At 45.5% G+C, this 21,471-nt stretch overlaps 1 protein-coding gene across 3 annotated transcripts in view; it reads right to left on the bottom strand.

The window, feature by feature from the left end:
* The window catches only part of FAM20B (FAM20B glycosaminoglycan xylosylkinase), a 180,831-nt gene that overhangs the window by 147,948 nt on the left and 11,412 nt on the right, over positions 1–21,471 (bottom strand). For all 3 annotated transcript variants that reach the window (XM_085601634.1, XM_085601635.1, XM_085601633.1), the window contains exon 2: positions 13,327–13,834. In XM_085601634.1, coding sequence (XP_085457760.1) covers positions 13,327–13,703 — 377 coding nt within the window. In that variant the 5' untranslated portion in view covers positions 13,704–13,834. The remainder of the gene's footprint in view (positions 1–13,326; positions 13,835–21,471) is intronic.

Below are 21,471 nucleotides of genomic sequence, written 5' to 3'. Positions count from 1 at the left end.
GAAGGCAGGGGGTCGTTGTAATGATTAGAAGGTTTCAGAGTAGCCAGCGTTTTGCGTATAGTGCTTTCATCCAAGGTTTGGAAAAGGCTCCAGGATGCGTTGTTTTTGGGGAGGAAGGGCTGCGCAGGGACAGTGATATCCAAGGAGGATGGAGAGTGTTCAGCCGACTGATCGGCAGGTGATCAAGGGCAGAGCATAGTTCAGCTTCGATCTTAGTAGTCTTATCCATGATGAAATCTGCGAATTCTTTGAAATTCAGCAGTGTCCCTCGACCCAGTGCTGAGGGGTGGGATGACTGTTAGCTTGGGACTTGATGAGTTCGAACTGTTTTTTTGGACGTTTTTTTGCTTGCTCTAGTTGATTTCTGAAGTAGGTGGCTTTCGAGCATCTGATGCGTTTGTTGTAGATGCTTCGCGTGAGTTGATGTTCCGTAGACATCTTTTCAAGTGTTTGGCGTTCTTAGGCTGGGCTCTACTAGCTCTTACCGACTCCAGGATGAGGAAGGTGATGCAATAGTTGTCTGTCCAATCCCACGGGAGGACCGAATCCAGAAGGATGGAGTTGGGCATACCAATGACATGATCTAAGGTAGCTCTTTTAATATGAGTAGGGCGGTCACAGATTTAGATTAGGTTGAGGTCTAGTAAGCAGGATTTAAGGCTATTGACCACCACACCTTTCACATCGTTCCAATGAAGGTTGAAATCTCCCAGGATGATTTTAGTGCCATGGAAATCTGCGTTAGCCGAGAATATGTCCATGATCTGTTCTGTCAAGGAAAGGTTGTCGCGAGGCGGGTGGTAGATCGTGTGCAGTTTGCATGAGTGATTGTGGCTACCAGCCACTTCAATGCATAGGTATTTACAAGACGGCAGGAGGTCAGATTGTAGTACTTTCACTGTTAGATTGCTACGATGTAAACAGGTGATGCCTCCACCTTGTCCACTTGCTCTGTCCAACCTAATGATATCGTAATTGGGAGGCACTAAAATGTCCAGGATGGGAGCAGCTGAGTCATTTAGCCAGGTTTCAGTCAGCATTACAAGGTCAAGGTTCTGTGCAAGGATGAGGTCAGCAATGTCTGCAGCATGTTTAACTGATAATCTACAGTTTAGGAGCATGCATTTTAAGTCTTGTGTTGGTGTCAGTTGGTGCAAATAGTGTGGTGGTGACTCTTGTGAGGTTGTAATCCTTGAATGCTCTGGTGTTTTGCCTAGGTCCCCTGAAGGGATCAGTAGGAATGGATTCAATTTGTTGCAAGGTTGTTACGGTGGAGGAATGTGCCTGATCATATGAAAGTAGGAGAGAATGAATATCCCTATCAGACAGGGAGGCTCTACATCTGGAGGGCCATGAAGGGTAGTTAGGATGAGCAGCGGAAGCCCAACTATGGGGTGTGTGGGCGATGTAGGACGGTGACCGACGATTTGAGGGGGGTTGGGAGCCAGGTACACCCTTTAGATGGAGGCGAGCGGAGATGGCGATTGGTCATAGTGGAGCAGCATAGTCTAGAGTTAGCTGACAGTTCTGCAGCGATATGTAATAGGCTACGTACCTCTGCTTTAAGTTGTTGGAGGCAAAGTGAGATCTCATTAAATCTAATTAATCAACAAGAACTGGTCCCCAGAGATAACAGGGAAAGGTATGTGTATGTAAATACTGATTAGTTCAGTGAAAAACCATTAGGTTTTTTAGGGAACGCCTCACCCACCAACCTAGTTGGTGGCATGCTTCATCGTCGGCCCCCACCTGAGGCACCGAGTGTACCCCAGGTGTGCTGCGACGCCTGAACTACAGCGGAGCGGGTTTTTTTTGTAAGGTGAATGTGCAGTGCAAGTGAAGTGCATGTGTAACTTAAAAACAGCTGTCCCAATGGTCCCAGATATCAAGTAAATTAGTTTAATGATGGGCCATGGGCAGTATTAAAAGGAAGGCGAAGGATGGTTCAGGAGGTATCAATGGCCACCACCATCCTGTGGGGTCAACATGTTTCAGCCAGTGCCTAGATACTGGTGCTGGCTTTCATCAGGACCAAAGTGCAAGAAGTGAAAAAGACAGAGTCTAGCAGAGTGTTTAGAACCGTCTATGTGTGGCACGCGCTAAGGTGCCCTAACTGGAAGAGGGGGTGTCCCTGTTAAATCCAATCCTGTTAAAAGAAAGACACACAGACGTACAACATATAACAAGTAGTTAGCCTCTATGGTTGTCAACAAAGAGCAAGTGACAAAGAGTACCGCTGTGAAAGTGCCAAACGGTACGATATGTGAGGCGGCGACAAAGGTGCTACAGTGGTAGTGTGCACTAATGTATGCGATAAAAGTGTCAGGTGCTACGGACACGGTAAATGGATAGGGAGTACAAAATTAAGTAAACCTAGAAATGCTTACTCCATAAATTAATGGGACCGGCTCCATGAGTCTGGAGTTTGGTGGTCTGTCAAAATACCATCTAGACAGAAAACAAATGGCGAGAGGAACCGCTAGCAAACTGCAGTGGAGAGGAGAAATGAAAAAAAAACCCTGGCATCCAAAACTTACTAGCAGTTGACAGAACTCCTACCAGAGACCTCCGTGGCCACTCTCCAGCTCCGATGGAAGGTAGATGAGACATGAAGAGAGCCGGTTTAAATAGTGGCCTCAGGCAGATCTGGTTCGGCTGGGTTACCGCCAAAACTTGGGCCTGTGAACATAGAAAACAGACACACCCCACAGATGCAGGGAAATGAAAGGCAGCCTCGTGCATGATATTGTGTGTTCAAATTGAGTGTGAACAAAGACAGTTTATAAAAAGGAGTTAAAAAAGGCGGTTTTTGAAGATGAAGACATGACTAATTTTCTCTTGAACAAGGGACAACGCTGGGTGTATCACCTCTCAACCAACATCTCTGGTCTGAACGAACAGATTCCATGGAACTCCCTTAATAACTGACTCTCCTTTAACTACGTTTCACTGGAAACACTTGTTACATCCAAGCTTTCACTGGAATAATTTTACATCCCTGTATCGTATCATAATCTTCCCTTTCCTGGATGCGCCCCCCCCCCCTTTTTTTTTTCTTAAACGTTTACACATAGGTACTGCCATGTTGTTACATAACATGCCCTTTGACATCGCTTCCGCGTTCATTTATTTTTCTCGTTTTCTACAGTCCCAGGCATTTCTAAAAACCGCCTTGAACTCCTTTTTTTAAACTGTCTTTGTTCACACTCAATTTGAACACACAATATCATGAGGCGAGGCGGCCTTTCAATTCCCTGCATCTGTGGAGTGTCTGTTTTCTATGTTCACAGGCCCAAGTTTTGGCGGTAACCCCGCCCCTCCCAGCTGAACCAGATCTGCCTGAGGCCACTATTTAAACCGGCTCTCTTCAGGTCTCATCTACCTTCCATCGGAGCTGGAGAGTGGCCATGGAGGTCGCTGGTAGGAGTTCTGTCAACTGCTAGTAAGTTTTGGATGCCAGTTTTTTTTTCCTTTCTCCTCTCCACTGCAGTTTGCTAGCGGTTCCTCTCGCCATTTGTTTTCTGTCTAGATGGTATTTTGACAGACCACCTTACTCCAGACTCATGGAGCCGGTCCCATTAATTTATGGAGTAAGCATTTCTAGGTTTACTTAATTTTGTACTCACCTATCCATTTACCGTGTCCGTAGCACCTGACACTTTTATCGCATACATTAGTGCACACTACCACTGTAGCACCTTTGTCGCCGCCTCACATACCGTACCGTTTGGCACTTTCACAGTGGTACTCTTTGTCACTTGCTCTTTGTTGACAACCTTAGAGGCCAACTACTTGTTATATGTTGTACGTCTGTGTGTCTTTCTTTTAACAGGATTGGATTTAAGAGGGACACCCCCTCTGCCAGTTAGGGCACCTTAGCGTGTGCCACACAGACGGTTCTAAACACTCTGCTAGACTCTGTCTTTTTCACTTCTTGCACTTTGGTCTTGATGAAAGCCAGCACCAGTATCTAGGCACTGGCTGAAACATGTTGACCCCACAGGATGGTGGTGGCCATCGATACCTCCTGAACCATCCTTCGCCTTACTTTTAATTCTGCCCATGGCCCATCATTAAACTAATTTACTTGATATCTGGGACCACTGTTTAAGTTACACATGCACTTCACTTGCACTGCACACTCCCCTTACAAAAAAAACCCGCTCCGCTGTAGTTCAGGCATCGCAGCACACCTGGGGTTCACTCGGTGCCTCAGGTGGGGGCCGATGATGAAGCATGCCACCAACTAGGTTGGTGGGTGAGGCCTTTCCTAAAAAACCTAATGGTTTTTCACTGAACTAATCAGTATTTACGTACACATACCTTTCCCTGTGATCTCTGGGGACCAGTTCTTGTTGATTAATTATACTTATACCTAGGGGAATTGTACTGTTTCTCTTTTTTCTTCCTCGCTCTCTTATGGATTCTTAGAATCTCATTAAATCTGCCGTCCAATGAAGTGTGGGAATGGGATGGGGAGGCTAGGTTCAGGGGACCCTGCAGTGGTAGAGAGCTAGTGGAAGCCGAGGACTGTAGGGCAGGCAGTGAATGTATGTGCCCAGAGGGGAGGGATTCCAGGAATTGGTGCTGGGTGCTCGGAGGGTTGGGTAGGATAGGGGAAGAAAGGTAAGACGGATATGGACCTCTAGAAGCCTGTGGGAGCAGGCCAGGATTGCGGATTGGGCTTGGGATCATGGGGAGAATCGGGGCAATATTGTGAACTGTGGAGCTAAGGGAGTTAGCGATAGCGATCCTACAGGAGGGGAGAGCAATCAGACTAGTATGATGACTATACTGTCGCAGCTCCTTCCCATCGGGCATTGAAGGAGAATTATTCTTATGAGTAAAGGTAGCTAAAAGGGGGCCCTTCGGAGCTACGGTTGGGTCAGAAGATGGTGCTAGAGAGGTATGGGATAGACTTTGAGGAGACTGGGGGACTGCAAGGTGGCCGGCCTCTCCGGAGGGGGCGTATTTGATGTTAGCCACTGTATTCATGATGGTGGGGAAAAAAAAATTCAAATTCCACTAGATTGCGATCTGAAGCTTGTATAAGGATGGTTCTGTTTTTGTAAAGGGAGATGGTGGTTTCAGTTCCGTAAGCCGAGGAGGGCGCAACCATCAATCTAAGACCATGTGGCGTCTTCAGGGAAGTGGAGATCTGGAGCCGAGAGTACATGGCCTCCGCCATTGAGCATGTCTTTTAGTGTAGAAGATGAGATCATTTATGGTAACACCTTTTTAGATGGAGAAGTAGGGATCTGAGATAAGGGTTCCCAGATGGGTTTTAAGTCTGTGTTTGACGTTTTTTGCGGCATTTTTAGATAGGTTAGGGGATATATGATTCGGAAGGCATTATGGCCAGCATGCTCAAGGTTGGGAGAAATGGAGTTCGAGGATTTAGGATCCATATCAGCGCTCGACTCGGCTCCCGACATAGGAGGCGCAAGTAAACCAAGAATCTAGGCTGAGATCGGAGATATGTCAAAAGAATTCAGTGCGACAGCTAACGGAGAGTTTCAGAGGGTGAAGGAGGAGTGATCAGTCTAATCCCATTAGCTAACAACGACCCTTCAGGTACCTTTTGTGTAGACCAAGGCCAATGTGAGCCCGACTATCTTGGGCTAAAAAGACAGGAGCATGGGCCGTGATCAACTGGAAGGCAATACCAAGGGTTGGATTCAAATCTGTATATAGTAGGCAGTTCATGCTAGTCAGTATAGAGGAGTTTAATCCATTTTATGTAGTGAGGGCCGAAGCATATGCGCTCCAGAACGGCGAATAAGTAGGGCTGTTCAATAGTATCATATATTTTATGCTGTACAGCTTTGGTTTGGATTTAGCTGCCTCTGTCAAAAGCTGCATATAGTCTAGCTTCTTCGCACCCAGGATTTCTCTGGCTGACCCATCATCTGTGATTCCTATTTTTGCTTCCTCTGCCAGGATTTCCCTTTCTATTATTTCTATGCATGCCTTCAATTCTTTTTTGTGCCCTCCCATTAGAGTGAGAGACTGGCCTTTGATGACGGCCCCAAAAGCTCCCCACAGGGTTTGTGAGGAAACTACTGTGCCAACGTTTTAGCTAAAGTATAGATCAGTGTCTTTAAGTAATTCTGCTGTTACATGTGGAATTTTTAGCGACCATGGATTAATCGTGAGGGTTGTGCCTCTGGGCTGAGAGTCAAACGCCATCTGGGCAAGGACTAGGGAGTGGTCGGAGATAGCCCTCACCAAACACCTAGCCTTGGTAGAGCAATGGATGTCTGCTGCGTGCGTCAGTAGATAATCTATACGTGATTGACTGTCGTGGGCTCCAGAGTGGAATGTGAACTGGCGAGCCAGTGGGTTGAGATGCCTCCATATATCCACAAGGCAGAAAGGTGTAGAGTTCTTCCTCTTTGATATCTTCCGGTCTGAATATATTGCGCATGTGCTCTATTTTGCATCTCTGCATTTCTCTGTGCCATGCCAGACAGTCCTGGAGGGTTGATTGAAACGACCAATAGGCCTCTCAATTTTCTTCTCTGTGCTCGGGGGGATAAGCACAGATTACAGACCTCGTGATGGCTGGTCCACAGGTACTTCAAATGGCACTGGGGGCAGAATCGCAACGGAGTCCGTTCCATCAGCAGAGTATCATCGATGGAGTCGAGTGAGAGTAAAGGTAGCCCGAACGGGCAAAGCCCAAAGGCCGCAATTTGTACGTGCTGACCCGACAAATAAGAGTCTTCAGAAATTCAATATGCGAGGATGAAAACGCATTCGAAACATTACCGATGAGGGTAGAGTGGATTACGCACCGAAAGGATCCCCAAGAAAATCTTGAACAAGAGCGCAGTAATACACGTCCATACTGGACGGCGGAAAGAAAATCTAACAATGGAGTCGCTGCCCATGCGAACTATTACCAAAAGGAGGAGTCACCTTACCAAGTGATTCGAAAGATTTATTTGAAGAAAAACAACTTGCACATATCCGGACCCAACACTAGGTGGCAGGGGTATGCAAAGCATGTGTATCTACAGTCACACATGCCTCGGACAAAGTATTATACACCATGTGCACTTCCAGTTGTTTTGGATGGAGCTTCAGCTCATCAACTTTACTTTAACATGTCTGGGGGTTGGGGGAGGAGAGCTAGGTTGGCACCAGAGCACACCTTCATTGCAACATGTGAGACCAGATAAACACCCCCATTCCATGGTAGGGCAAGTACTGCACCTCTGAAAGGGTGCTGCCTGCAGGAGAGTATAAACACTGCAGTTATCACAGACCCAAGGCGAACACCAATTTCTGCACAGATGGTTAGCAAAACACGAACTCAGCAGTTACTACTGCCCAAGGGGAGTGACCCTCACTGCAGCACTGTAAAGGCACACTGTGGGTGATCCAGCCAGAAAGCAACCCTGCTGTAAAAAGCGTCACTCAAGACAAAGGCGGAGTCTGGAAGACATGCTTAGAAGAATACATAGAAAGAACTAACGCAAACCAGTTCTGAAAATGCAGGTAGAAAATTCCCCCCCCCCCTAGCCATCTCTATATAAGAGTGTCAGAGCTGTTGACCCACTTGTTCCAGCTCCAAGTTCTCTCTGACAAAGAAGGGGCTGCTACAGAGAGTATCCAGAGACCAGAACTAAAACAAAACCTGACCTGGAGTTTGTGCAACAGGCAACTTTCAAGAGGTGAGGGGACATCACCTAGAGTCTGGAAGAACTGTCAGTCTTATCTGGGATGCCTAGGGCATGCTGCCAGAGCGAGAGGAAAGCAGCAGATAGACTGTGCAGGAGGAGCAGGCTGTTGGTGTGGAAAGAAGGGGTTTACCCTGGTGCTTTGATCTGTCCACCACAGACTTGCAAACCATGTGACTGGCATGCTCTAGTCAAGAAGGCAGTCACTGAGAGATACTATAGCACTTCCAAAGCATGTCAGAGAACCTCTGTCCTCGGTTGTCACAGCTGTGGAATGTGCAAAGTTTACCCCATTGATCTCTCCGACTGAAGCAGTGAGTGAAGTTGCTGCATAGCATCCATTTTGACGGTGACCGAGGTTGGCACAACTGCGCCATGATCGGCCATGTGCCTGAGCAGGTCCCTGCCACCCCAAAGAAGCCTGCAAGAGGCGGTGTCCACGTCAGGGTACACCACCACCAGAACTGACCAGAGGGGTGTTGAACAGATTACACTGCTACGAAGTAGGAAGCTGCTGCCTGGAGGAATCATATGCCGAAACATTGCTTGGCTGCCTTCGAGCTAGAGACCTACAGACCCGATTACTTGGCCACTGTGTCCCAAAGTGCATCAAAACTGTTAAGTCACTGCTGGGGAAGGGAAGTGTTGCACCTGCACTAGTGACTACGCCACCAGCCCCTAAACGATCAGAGATTGGAGGAGGAAAGAAAATATAGTGGGGGCCCACCTTGAAGCATATTGGACTCACCACACCTGTGGATCGGTTATCTCTGACATTTTTGTGATTTGTGTAGTAATGTGCCTTCCTGTAGAATAAAGTATTTTTCCAAGAGCGAAGCACTAGGCTGAGCAGGCACACAATAGCCCTTAAGAAACAAATAAAAACCTAGGTGCTTTAAAACGTCCCCTGTTCGATATCTTTCTGGATTGTGTCCTAGCGTTGGGACACCCCATTTGGGGCAACTGTGCACTTCAAAACCCCAAACCAACATACTGCATTTTTGGGTACGTTGTGTACTTGTTAGCCTGTTATAACATCACACTAGCCGCCCTAAGAAGCCTGGGACGGCTTGCCATCACTACTACCGAGTGCCAGGTGTTGAAGGGGTTTTACTTGGCCCAGTTTCGCATAGATGTAGAACGATGGACACCAGGACAATGGAGGTAAGGATCTCCGTGGGTGAGGCCCAGTACACCATGCCTGCCCGGTGGTTCCCCGAAAGGGGTCTTACATTGTATCCAGCTGTTTATTCCAGTTTTGGCAAGCACAAAGATACACTTTTCAGATAACATTCTCTTTACAAACTACTAATGGATTCATGTATTCCTACATAGGGGTGCATGCAGGAAAATGAGGCCTGTGATAGCAGCTTGGGAAGGACCCGTCAGGGACTGTCCAGGACTATGTCAAGGACTGGTGACTGGGTAGAAAACGTAAGCAGAAAGGATTACAGCGCTGCCCAGGATCACACAGAAAGTTAGAGTAGAAAAGGGACCCAAAGGGAAAGCCTGCACTAGGGAACAGGGTGGTTAAGACTCAGAAAGAATAGGGACTAAAGAGGCAATTTAGCATTCAGAATAACTACACCCAGGACAGACATGCAAGATATATAACTATCAAAATTAACAATAAAGGGAATGTGGAGTCAACCACTCTGGAGCTCCACACAGTAGGACTTAAGCTCAGTAAGTTCCTCACCCACAATTGCTGTTACGGATACTTCAAATACCCACATATAGGATATACATGTAAAGGTAGGGTCTGTGGAGCGGATACCTATGGTGATGTATAAAAGTAACTCAAAGACAATAGTCACAGTAGACAACAAACACCACCTAGGTTATTAGCTGTGCCCACGGTTCCCGGCGATCAAAGAGGAACACGCAAGGCAGTAACAGTAAGGGCGTAGAACTAAATACACAGCCACAATAGACAAGGAGCTAGCAAGGAGGAGTGCTTAACAGGAAAGAAGGGAAACAAGGACACACTTGTCAGAAAGCAAGTAATAAACATACAAGGGAACTAGAAGCAAGACAGTAGAACAGGAAGACCGTAAACTAGGGACTGAAACAGAGGTAATGGGAAGAAAAGTAGGAACTGGGAAAAAGTAAATACAGGAGAGTGGATTCAATAGTGCATGAAATATAAGGCTCCCTGTTTTCCGTTTTTACTGATTTTTACAGATAAATACAGACAGAAATCCATTTATTTACTTGTCTGTATTTATTTTTAAATGTGGATGAAAACAAATTGGGGGCTTATTGAGTGACTCTAAATACACTTTGCCATGACTGCCAGGCCAATAACTGTGTAGATTGATAGGTAAGAAGCTTAAAAAAGAAAGGAATTTTAGTAAGGAGCTTAAACAGTAGTAGCTATTCACAAGACTAATACTGAAATGTGCATATTTTCATACAAGTGCATTGATTTATCTTCTTAGTGTGTTCATATCGCTGAAACCTGGCAGACACTCAAGCATGACTGCAAATTAATTGGTTAAATAAATGTGGAAATATACCAGTTTCAGCTTTACTTTTTTCACAAAAGCCATAATAAAAATGGATACATACAGATAAAGTTAACCAAAAATAAATACGGATAAATACAGACGGAATTGACAAAAAAATTAAATACCATAAAACCGAAAGCCCTAATTAAATAGTACTAGTTCAGGAATCAAGGAAACCATGAATAGCTAAGGATCAGGAGTCAATGTAGCACTGAAGACAGTTCTAATTCAGGAGCAAGGAATGCTATAGCTTAGAAACAGGAATCAAGGTAACACTACAGGCAGTTGCTAATTCAGAAACAATGATGGCTACAGCTCAGGAACATGAATCAAGGAAACACTGAAGGCAGTGTTAGTTCAGGAACAAGGATAGCTATAGCTCATGAATCAAGAGAGCACTGCAAGCAGTGCTAATCAGGAACAAGAAATGGTTACAGCTCAGGAACAACTATAGTTCACGGATCAAGGAATATCAGCTCAGGAAACAAGCATCACCAGAACACAGCTACAAAGACCAACCCTAAACTGAAAGGAGCTGGGGCTTAAAGGAGCGCACAGTAATCACATGCATCATGTGTGAGAAGGCTAGCAGCAGCCAGCCACAGGGGAGCGGAATTTCTCCACCCATACTTTGCCTGCAGGGGTAGAGACGAAGCAGTGAGCAGGGAATTCTAGATAATGGAGTTTCAAGCATGAGCAGGCTGTCTGCCACAAAACCCGGCATGGATTGGGAATGGATGGCAAGTAGCGTCCAAATGGCTGGAAGTCAGTATATGCATGAAGGGGAGGGTCCGGAAGCTTACTATAACACTGGAACATCCCACAATTCAGCCCCCTGGTAGTGGGCACAAGAGCGCAGGCAGCAAATTGTGACAGGACCGGTCTTGTGCAATGCACAAGATCCTGGCAGTTCTGACAGTAAGGAAGGCACCCCACATGCGTAGCTTCTTTGCAAAACATTATCTACTGCAGCACACTATGCACTGCATCTTCTACAAGTTACATGAGTGACATGGGTGATACTAGTGTCTACACCAATGCCGCAAAGTCTGCGATTTACATGTTCTTTAGACTCTGGTGTTAGAGCATAAAATATTTGATTTGGCACCACCAGATCTCTCACAGTGTTCTGATCACAAGAGATTGCTTGGGGACTTGTTCTGCGCTAATTGAAAAGTGATTGCCTGCAGCAGAATGTAACCAGCATCTAAATACTGTACAGGAGACCCTCTAAAAACATAATGTGAGCACTGCAGCTTTCACAGTTCCCAAAAACGAAACAGTTATGTACCAATGTTCTCGGGAGCCTTGCAACATTGAAAACGGCCTCTTCCAAAGTGGCTTGACAATTATGAGTTACATTGGTTATACCCTGTTCCGCCATCTTTCAAAATCAAGGGATGACAAATAATATAGCTTGCATAGTAAAAGATGTGGGGCACAAACTGCATGTGCATAACTGGCTCCAGACCTATCTGGGATGCGACAACTTAGTCCATTATTGAGGTTTAAGCAACCAGACTGCTTTTCATAATAGAAGGTTCTTGTCAACATTTTCAGTACTCCTGGGAATGAAGGACACAGTTTCTATACTTTCTACTGACATGATAGCGTTCTGTAGGATTCTCTTCCACAAACAATGCTTTTGATTGTACTTTATCTAAGGTCTTCCATTTTTGGATTCAATATACTACAGATGAGTGAGCTAAATAAAAACACTAACGGTTATCCTCCAATAAACCAGTGGCTTTCTGTGTCTCAGAGGACCAACAGGCTGCTACTGAATCAAAAAGCCCAATACAAAATGCCCCATGGATCGGAACCTTAACAGATAAATGTCTTGCTGTTATTGGACATGGTCCTGGGATAAAAGTTCATCAGGCGCTAGATAGTTGGATGCATACGGCTCCCAAGTCCGAAGATAATTGGCTATACAGAGAAGTTGGTTTCAGTGGGTCCCCCCTGGAAACATCATAAGACAAGCAGCTCTCATGACAGACGTTAGCTTACTTCCTATAACTCTTCCTCCCCTCTGGAAAACCTACTCGGTTAAATGCCACATTTTGTAGTTTATGGTTTACTTTGTATACAGAAAAAAGGTACCAAAACAAAAAGAAATGGACCATAATGCGTTGAACAAAGGCAGCAAAGCACTAACTTCGAAAAGAACATGAGCAGCCGACTACTTTGAGAAGACTAAAAGGTAGCAAGATATGTTTTAAACATTCAAATATTTACATACAAGTACCAGAATAATTTGAATGTAGGATACTAAAGCTTATCAAAATATTTTATGATGAGAAAATTATTAGTATCTTTCACATGCTGAACAACAACGTAAGACGGACCTTTCCTAGTCTTCCTAAATCTCCTCTGTGGCGAACCCTCTAGTCCAGCCCCTCATTCATATGGCTATTCCAGCTCTTAACTCTGACAGATCACTCGTGCAACATTTTGGTGCGTGCATTGTCAAAATAAAATGACAACATCAACGAATCTTCTGAAGACAGGCAGTTTCCATTGTTCAAACAAGCATAGCACATGATAAGTGGAAGACACAGCACACTTAAAATACTTCACACAAAAGCAAATTTCATCACTCATACTTAGATTTTAGTAAAATCCAAAGCAGAGGTGATTATGGAACACTAGACGGTCATACAGCAGACCGCCCAATTTCAAATCACTTTGTTTCTATGCCCATGCATTCGCCATTTGGCAATGAGTGACACTCTCGGTAACGTTACATGGGCATGTATACACAAAATAAACAAAACAGTACTGAATATATCTTTCGGCCTCCATGTGATTATCTGGATGTGTGCCTTTATAGCTCAGACTGACAGTTGGTAAAGGACACAGTGCTGGCTTTAGGGTTCCTAGTGCTGGATTGTGTACACATCCTTTTGCATAGATATCCCTCTGACCAAGTCTTAAGATTTATCGCTGTATCCCCCCCACCCCCAACAAAATAGTAGTCTTAGATTATTTTGGCATTTGTTTAGTTGGTGTCATTTAATTAGAACAAGTTTTCAAGAGCAAGATCAGCCTTTAGCCGACCAACCTCGTAGCTTGGGAGCCCTGTTTTTTTAAAAAAAAAAATAAAGTAGTTAGTCACGGCTTGTACTTACCTCTTGGGCTTGAAGACCACTTTTTGACCACCATCTAGTGTCAGCAGAGCCTTTAGCTGTGTTCCCTTGTAGCCCACATCAGCTTTCACAATCTTCTTTGTAGCCATGGCATGCAGAACAGCACCCATCTCTGGTGTGTCCTCTGGGTACACTTCCCTCGGTACCACCCACTGTGCAGCAATCTCCCATGGTGACTGAAGCGTGTGATCGAGGCGTGGATCCAGGGACACCTTCAGACTCTCAGTCATGCGGTGGAACGAGCGCAGATCTTCTCGGTTGGCAGCCGATGTGTCCCAGTTATCTAGGAGGAAAATCTTGGCAAATATGAGGACGACTAGGAGAAAGGCCAGCACGACAACCCTCTGTTTCAGCTTCATTGCAGCCCCAGAGCCTTCTACTCCACCTGCTTCCACAATTTCTGTGAGACATAAGATTCTTGTTCTAATCCACAGGGCAGGAAGAAGAAAAGGACTGGCATATTATCATTGTGGCAGGATAATGTGTGGTCCTAAAGGGGGGAAATGTAGAGAAGTGAATTAAGGACACAAGAAATACTACAACAGTTTGCAATTCATAATTCAGGGGAGCAATTCCACAGCAAAAACCTAAGCAGTGGAGACAAAATTGCAACAGCGGCAATTCTCCAAGACAAATTTAACAAGATTTCCTTCCTTTAAGAGAGAAGTAAAAACACACAGTTTTCATTTTGTGGCAGACTTGCATGCTTTGATTATATTTGACAATTTAGATCTGTTCTAAAAAACGTTTAAGACTCATACTGTTTGCTCCCTGGATACTCTTGCAAATTGTTAACTGTGCCTCATCCTGCTTTTTTCAAACATCTTTTTTTAAGCTCACTGACCATGGGTTACAGAAAATAGATGGCTGTATTATACATTGTGTGCCCAATCGCTCTACGAGTGACCCGTTTGGAATGGTGGGAGTGAATGATAGGTCATTAGTTTTCGGAATGGTGTTGCATGTGCGCTAGGATAAGACGCAAAGCTAGTTAAAGTCGGAGAGAGGATGAATCCCTGACAAACTATAGGATGCTGCGCCTAAGTGTCCAACATGTAATATATACGTTACTATTCTAACTAAGTGGCTCCTGACTCACTGATGGAAAGTCGAAAGTCTACCTAACAAATTTAACAGCAGCCCACCAGCACTACTACCACCACTAATTGGAGTGTGAACAGCTACTAGTCTTAAGGTGAACTTTTCACGCACTGTAAAATATCTCACTTTGTGTTCAGTAGGGACCCTAAAAAGAGACCAGGACTAAGAGATTATAGGTAATGCAAGGCATTTCCCTCACATTTCTCTGCCCTTTTGGTATCAAGAACAATGGTTACCAACTAAATGAGGAAATCAACATTTCAAAATAACAAAGAGGACATCAATAAGTATTTTCAGTCCAAAGCTTTAGTTTTCCACAGGGTACAGCAGAAGCAAGCAAATTCAATCCTTTCTAGCTTAACTCTGTGGGCATTTTACTTTGTCTCGAATTACAATGTAGCACCTGCACCAACCTTCTTGAAATATCTAATATAGTAATAACGTACGACATATTCATAATGTAATATTGGGACAGAAACACTACAGAGGATTTAGCATCCACCTATGTATCACCAGTAAAGTATTGCAAGTGAAAGTGAAAAATAAATCAATATTTCATCTTCAAATGTTTGCAGGACCAACTTAGCACCTACACTCAGGGAGAGCATGCATCCATAAAATTGCTCTGAAGTAAAGTAAAGACGGTGTATACGGCCCTTTATTTTATTTATCAAAATAGTTTTACATTGTGCTAAAGCAACCGGCAGTATTATCGAGCTTTACATAGAACACAGTACAAAATCGTAGTAGGGAAAACAAACAAGCATTGAAAATGCAATAGGTCTCACCTTTGATTAAGTTAAAGCCATTTGCTTTGCTATACCATTAGCAAAGCAAATGGCTTTAACTTAATAAAAGGCGAGACCTATTGCATTTTCAATGCTTGTTTACAAATGAAGCACTGACATATTATGTTATATGTATTTGTAAAGTGCACTATCACTCGCGAGTCGCACTCATACATAAGTCCCAGTGACCTCACTGGGCTCCACCCTTTGACCTGGCGGATTTGTGACTTCAGGTGATGATGACATCTTTCCCAGAGAATGTTGGAACTCCTGTTCGGTCTATGCACGGACGGCTCCACATTGAGAGGTGGAGGCGGACTCGACAACCTCGTGGGGAGGTGTACAGGGCCAGTGACGGATCACTGATGCTGGTGCCGGCTTCCGGTGTTCTAGTTTGGGGTACTCAGCCATTCACCACACGGGAAGCAGATGGTTACGTGAAGGCATCTAGACATTCCGAGTGCCAGCCTCCAGAGCTTGTATTCAGAAATGCCTTGATACTTTGCTCCCGAAGGAATGATCTTTAAGCAATCCTCTGACAGCCCAAGGGGGAGGAGGGGAGGGGGGGCAAAGGAACCAGCTTGGGTTGTGATGTACAGATTTGTTTCTGGTTACTTGTGCACCTCTCCCTTTTTAAAGTTATGTTGAATTAAACCAGCTTTTTGTAGATGTTCCAATTTCCCACTGACACTGTAATCAATCGTTTAAAGAGAGTCATTTTCACTCTGGATTCGCCTTCTCTTTTTGAAACTCAGGAGCAGCAACATTGCTGTGCTGTCACCAGGGCTTTAAGTGGAAGCTTTTTCAATATTATCTACAAGCCATATTCGCTGCTTATTTATCTTATGCAACTAACAACCATTGACAAAGCCAATAGACCTGACTTCTTGTAGGTATGATGTTACTTGTTGTATCATATATCTGGATGCAATGACAGAAACAGCAAAATACAAGTCGGGCGGGAACCTATGCTAAGCAAAGATTTTTAACTTATGTGTTTTTAAGCCACGCTCTTAATTACATTGGCCACGCCCCTTTAAGAGACCCCGCCCACCCCCCCCCCTCAGTTTTTTCATAACACTTAAAGCCGTTGAGTAACAACACAGAGGGGGATTGGCGGCAGGTACACGTGCTGCTGCCCTGGCTCCCGGGCCAGAGGCTCACCATCAGCCAGTATCGCCCAGAAGAATTCTCCGCAGACTCAGCCGGAATGAGAAGGGCTCATCCATCCTACTGTTTGCGCAGGGGCTAGGGATTTGTTTTACTGTTTAGGACAACAGTGGCCACTGAGGGAGGGGTCTTTGGCTACCAATGCCGTGTACCAGTGCAGCAGTGACTTTGGCAGTCTTGAATGGGAGTCAGACCTGTTTTCAACAGTTCTTTATTTCCCACCTCTCGAGTGATTCGGGGACGGGTGTACTATTACCACACAAGTTAAGCCATAACTCATGGAAATAGCGGGGTGAAATAACAGTAGATCGCACAACGCAACAGACGAGTCATTAGGCGACCAGGGACTCAACTCTCGCTGAAGGCTGTCCTAAAACATTCAAATGTCTGCTCGGGAGGAACGACAGGTTACTTAACGCATTGGCTGGTCTCATAACAAGGACCACCTAGTCGACTGCGGCATCATGACAGAATACATGCCAACATTTTAGGACAGGGACGTGGGAGATTTAAAATAAAAAAAATCGGGAGAGTGAAAATGACCCCTTGACATCTCTATTGTAGAAAATGCAATTTCGGGCAGGAGAGAGCTAGAATAAAGCCATTTTTGGCTTGAAAAATCGGTAGTCTCTCGCTTGAATCGGGCCTATTGGCATGTATGTGACAGGCAATCGCTAGGAAGCGTCATCACTGAGGCACATCAACACTTTAGACCATGCAAGTGCGTGTGGGACACGTGCCTCTTTTTAAGCTACTCCCCCACTTAACGCCACACTGTGCGGAAATAAAGTCCCTCACAGAGCCCGCCCGCACTAAGCGGTTGGTACTTGCGAGCCGTGAGTGCCGAGAGAGAGTCTTCCACGCCCTCGAGCTGGATGGCAAATTCGTGCCGGCTGGAGGCGCGCAGAAGAAAGATCTGAGCCTTCCAGTGCGTAGGCGCACTTGTTGAATTATTATATGCACGCTTTCACTTTCGAAATGTACCTGTGTTTGCTACTGTCCTTCACAAAGTGTATTTGACAGTGGGTGACAGGCTTTGAAGATAACGAGTGGATCCCTCAGGCCTCTGAGTCCCAGTGCCACTGCACCTGGTGCATCCATGGAAGCGACGCTTCTGCACTCAGGCACGCAGCCCTGGCCCCTGCTGGCGTGCCATGTGGCCGAGGGTGGCAGGGGCGGCGCACACACTCATTGCCTTGGCTCTTCCTCCTGGCCGGCTGACTCAAGCCCTGCCTCGGAAAATCTCCCTCAGTTGCGGTCGCGGAGAGGTATGACTTCACCCAGCACGCAGCGCACACTTCGGCAGGGTTCTGGCGGGCACACCCTTTGGGTACAGAAGGGCGCCCACGCTTTCTGCCTAAGGCGATGCATTCTTTTAACTATGTGAATGCAAACGACAGACGGGGGAGGTTTGCAGAGTAGATTCATCATATAAGATGGCAAAGTAGTGTTACAGGCACGTAACTTACTGCTGTGGGCGAGTGACAGAAGCTGGTCAAGCGCGGCCCGTCATGGGACGGACATAAGATGTGCACGCGGGGACTGCCTTTAATGGCGGCGAAAAAAAAGTACCCAGTGTATCACGCTGCCAGTAAAGCATCCAATCCCCGCGTGCACATCTTCTGTCTCGTTTGTCTCCCCGCGTGCACGCTGGAATCGTATCGATTCCAAAAGGCCTCTGCATGGCAGAGCAGCGCATGCGCTGCTTTCGCCAGGCCGATACCTAAAAACATTAAAGGAGAAGGAGTTACTGCTGGTGAGGGAACATTCAACATGCAAGCTTACTTCAATGACAAGCCAGAAAGGAGCGGTTCATTGCTTCCTGGGTAATAGAAAAGTGGTGCGAGTTCTTAAATCAGCCATAGTTTTGTTGATGAGCCTGTAAATCAGTGTGTGCTCGGATGTTTTCAAATCTCAAGGTACCGTAATTTTTTGCTCCTGAGACATTTTCCCCAATCAAGTGACATGCGGAAATTAAATCACTGAGAAGCATCAGCCAAGGTGAAACAAGTTTATGTCTGTTAAACATCTTTAGCTACAAAAGTCCATCTTGTTGTGAAATTTCCCAGGATTGCTACACTGCTGGTATGAAACCTAGGTCTCAGAACACCCCTGCAACTTATCCCAAACAAATCGTTTTATATCTGGTAAAAACAATAATGACCACACTAAATGTTCCATTACTCTATTAAATTAAACCCATTCTTCAAAGCTCAAGTAGCCCTTACAAGCATTCTCACTGTGCAAATATTCAACCGTGAGGGTTTGTCAGAGGCAGTAATCAATACACACACACACATACATATATAGACACACATATACATACAGACACACTTACATATACTAACACATATACATACATATACACACATACATGTACAGACACATGCATGTACACATGCACACACAGCTAAAATACATACCACCCCAGCTAAGGTGGCCATATAAGGATTTTCACAGTGTAAATATTCAGCTCCAAGGGTTTGTCAGAGCTGGCAACCAACACCAAAACTCTTGCCTACTACAGTATTCTTTGAGAATCAATGTAACAGAATATATGTATATGGGCGTTACTATTGTGTAATAGCAACCCACTCGTACATATATAATAACTTCAACAAATGCCTTTCACGTTACATAAGCGAGGCCTACTGTTTTTGCCATATATTTCCTTTATTCACATATCAAATCTATGGCATTTGACAAACTGCATCATTGGCTTGTTACCATAACAAATCATTCAGTGCAATAAAAACACTTGTTCAGTTGAAGCTCAGCTTCTGCCCAATAAAATACTGTGGTTAAGGAAATCAACATGTAAAAGGAGCCAAAGTCCTTCTCTAGTAGTGCTTCTTAAAGCTCGTTTGTGCTAATCAGACAAGGAGAGCCCAGACACTGTCAATCTAGATCTAACAAGTATTGGCATAGCCAATAGGTCTTGCCTTTGGGACCTTATAAGCGTTTAGCCGTGCAACACTTGATGTTGTTGCACCAAGGATATTGTGCTAGATAACTTAACACTTATAAGGTCCCAAAGGCGAGACCTATTGGCTATGCCAATGCTTGTTATAGATAATTCTAGGCAGGTGTACTTGCTTTGGATTGCTTTAGCCTGAGATATAGTTTATACTCACCAGGACAAAAAAGAATGCAATGGAAAGAAAAAAAAGACACAGCAAAGTAAAATACTTGACCACTAGCCTTAGCACTTAAGTGCATTTCCATTTACTTTTTAGAAAGATTTGCATGTGCGATCAGGGAGACACAACGGCTAAAGTGAGCGATCCCATCGTACCCTGCTGAATGCTGTGGTGGGTGGAAGCAAAAGTGTGGCTGACTGCTGAACACACCAATAAATAGAGGGTGGACCCAAAGCACCTCCTATGTACATATATATTTTATTTATAAGATTGGTTTACATGAGGCAACCAAAACCTAACCAGTTATGTAGGCCTGACCTAACAGTAATGAATGTCTCTATCAAGCATACTTTTTTTTTTTTTTTTATTATTAAACGTTACTGCAACAATGATATATACATTACACAGACAGATCCTCATATACAAGGTGTGCGATCAATGGATACAGAAGTACATAATCAGGAAGGCAATATGGCTAGCCCGCAGTTATTGGTGGTTTTCTCTGGGCAGTTCAATTGCATGGGCGGGGGCCTTTCATGGTATACAGTCGTCAGCACATCAAGTCCTCAGCCAGTTACAGTACATGTCTCTGTGTAAGTTCTATTGTCGTTATTTCTCCGGGTGGAACAAAGCAGTGGCCCTAGACATACAGTACACAGCCTATCTCCGGGGACAGAACACTCCTGCAGCCTATCACCGCCCACCATCGTCCCTTAAAGTGCTATCAATCTTCCAAATTCCACATCAGCACTCGGCCACAGGGGAGAGAATCTATCATCGCTGCTATCAGGCCAGTCGGGGGGGGGGGGGGGGGGGGGGGGGATCCACTAGCTCGGGCCTGCAGGTATTGCGTTAGGGGGTCCCATATATCTCTAGGTTTTGAAATGGCGGGTAGTGTTTCCGCATATATGGTAAGGTACTCCTGACAATACACCAGGTCCTCCAGCCATTCCTTAAATTTAGGGGCTCGCCCCCTCCCCCATCTACAGGCCACTCTACATTTCGCCAACAGCAGCGCAATGGAGACATAGTGTTGTCGCGCCTTTGAGATCTGTCGAGTATAGCCCAATAGCGCAACTAAGGGGTCACAGTCCATCAGAAGGCCCGTCATCTCAGCAAGTGCTACAAAGATCGGTCCCCAGTATTCCCGTACCCCCGGGCACACCCAGGCTAAATGCAGGAACCCAGCTGCCATTCCGCCGCATCTAACACACCTGTCTGTGTCTTGCAGCCCAAAACGGCACATCTCAGCCGGGGTGCAGTACATACGCTGCAGAAATTTATAATGAATGATACGCAACCTGGCACTCGCTGAGATCTCCGCAATTTGCGAGCAGCAGTATCGCCATTGTTCATCCGTAATGTCCCTTTTCAGATCAGTCGCCCAGCGCATCCGCACCTTGTCAGTAGGGGTCTCACTGTCTGCTCTTATCGTGTGGTACATACTGGACACCAGGTGCCCAGGATTATCGCTCTGTAACATCTGGTGTAACGGCTTTAGTATCTCTGGCTCCCGCAGGAAGCTCGGGAGAATGGCCCGCATGCCCTGCCGCAGTCTCACATAAAGAAACCTTTCCAGTGGAGTATGCTGTATGTCACCAAAGAACTGAGCTGGCGTGCAGAATTTACCACTATGAAACAGGTCTCCCCAGGTTCGCCTGCCCACTCTATTGCATAGTTGTCTGAAGCCTGTCTCCTGCAGCAATGTCAGCCGAGGATGATACGTCCGAGGCAGAGTTGGGGAGTATAGAATCGGAGCCCCCAGGGTCCTCATAATGTATCGCCATGCGCCAACAGTGCTCGTGATTGTGATCGTCGCCACGCTGCGATGGCAAGGGGATTCATGCATCATGCCATCCAGGGGGATCGGATCTGCCAGCCAGTGTTCTGCCGCCACCTGTGGCATGCATGCCGGTGGATGCACCCAA

This window comes from Triturus cristatus, chromosome 4_2, assembly GCF_964204655.1.
Source record: "Triturus cristatus chromosome 4_2, aTriCri1.1, whole genome shotgun sequence".
In the NCBI taxonomy this organism is placed as follows: Eukaryota; Metazoa; Chordata; class Amphibia; order Caudata; family Salamandridae; genus Triturus; species Triturus cristatus.
The sequence above is the reverse complement of the archived record's forward strand: the minus strand, read 5'-3'. Positions and strand labels throughout refer to the sequence as shown.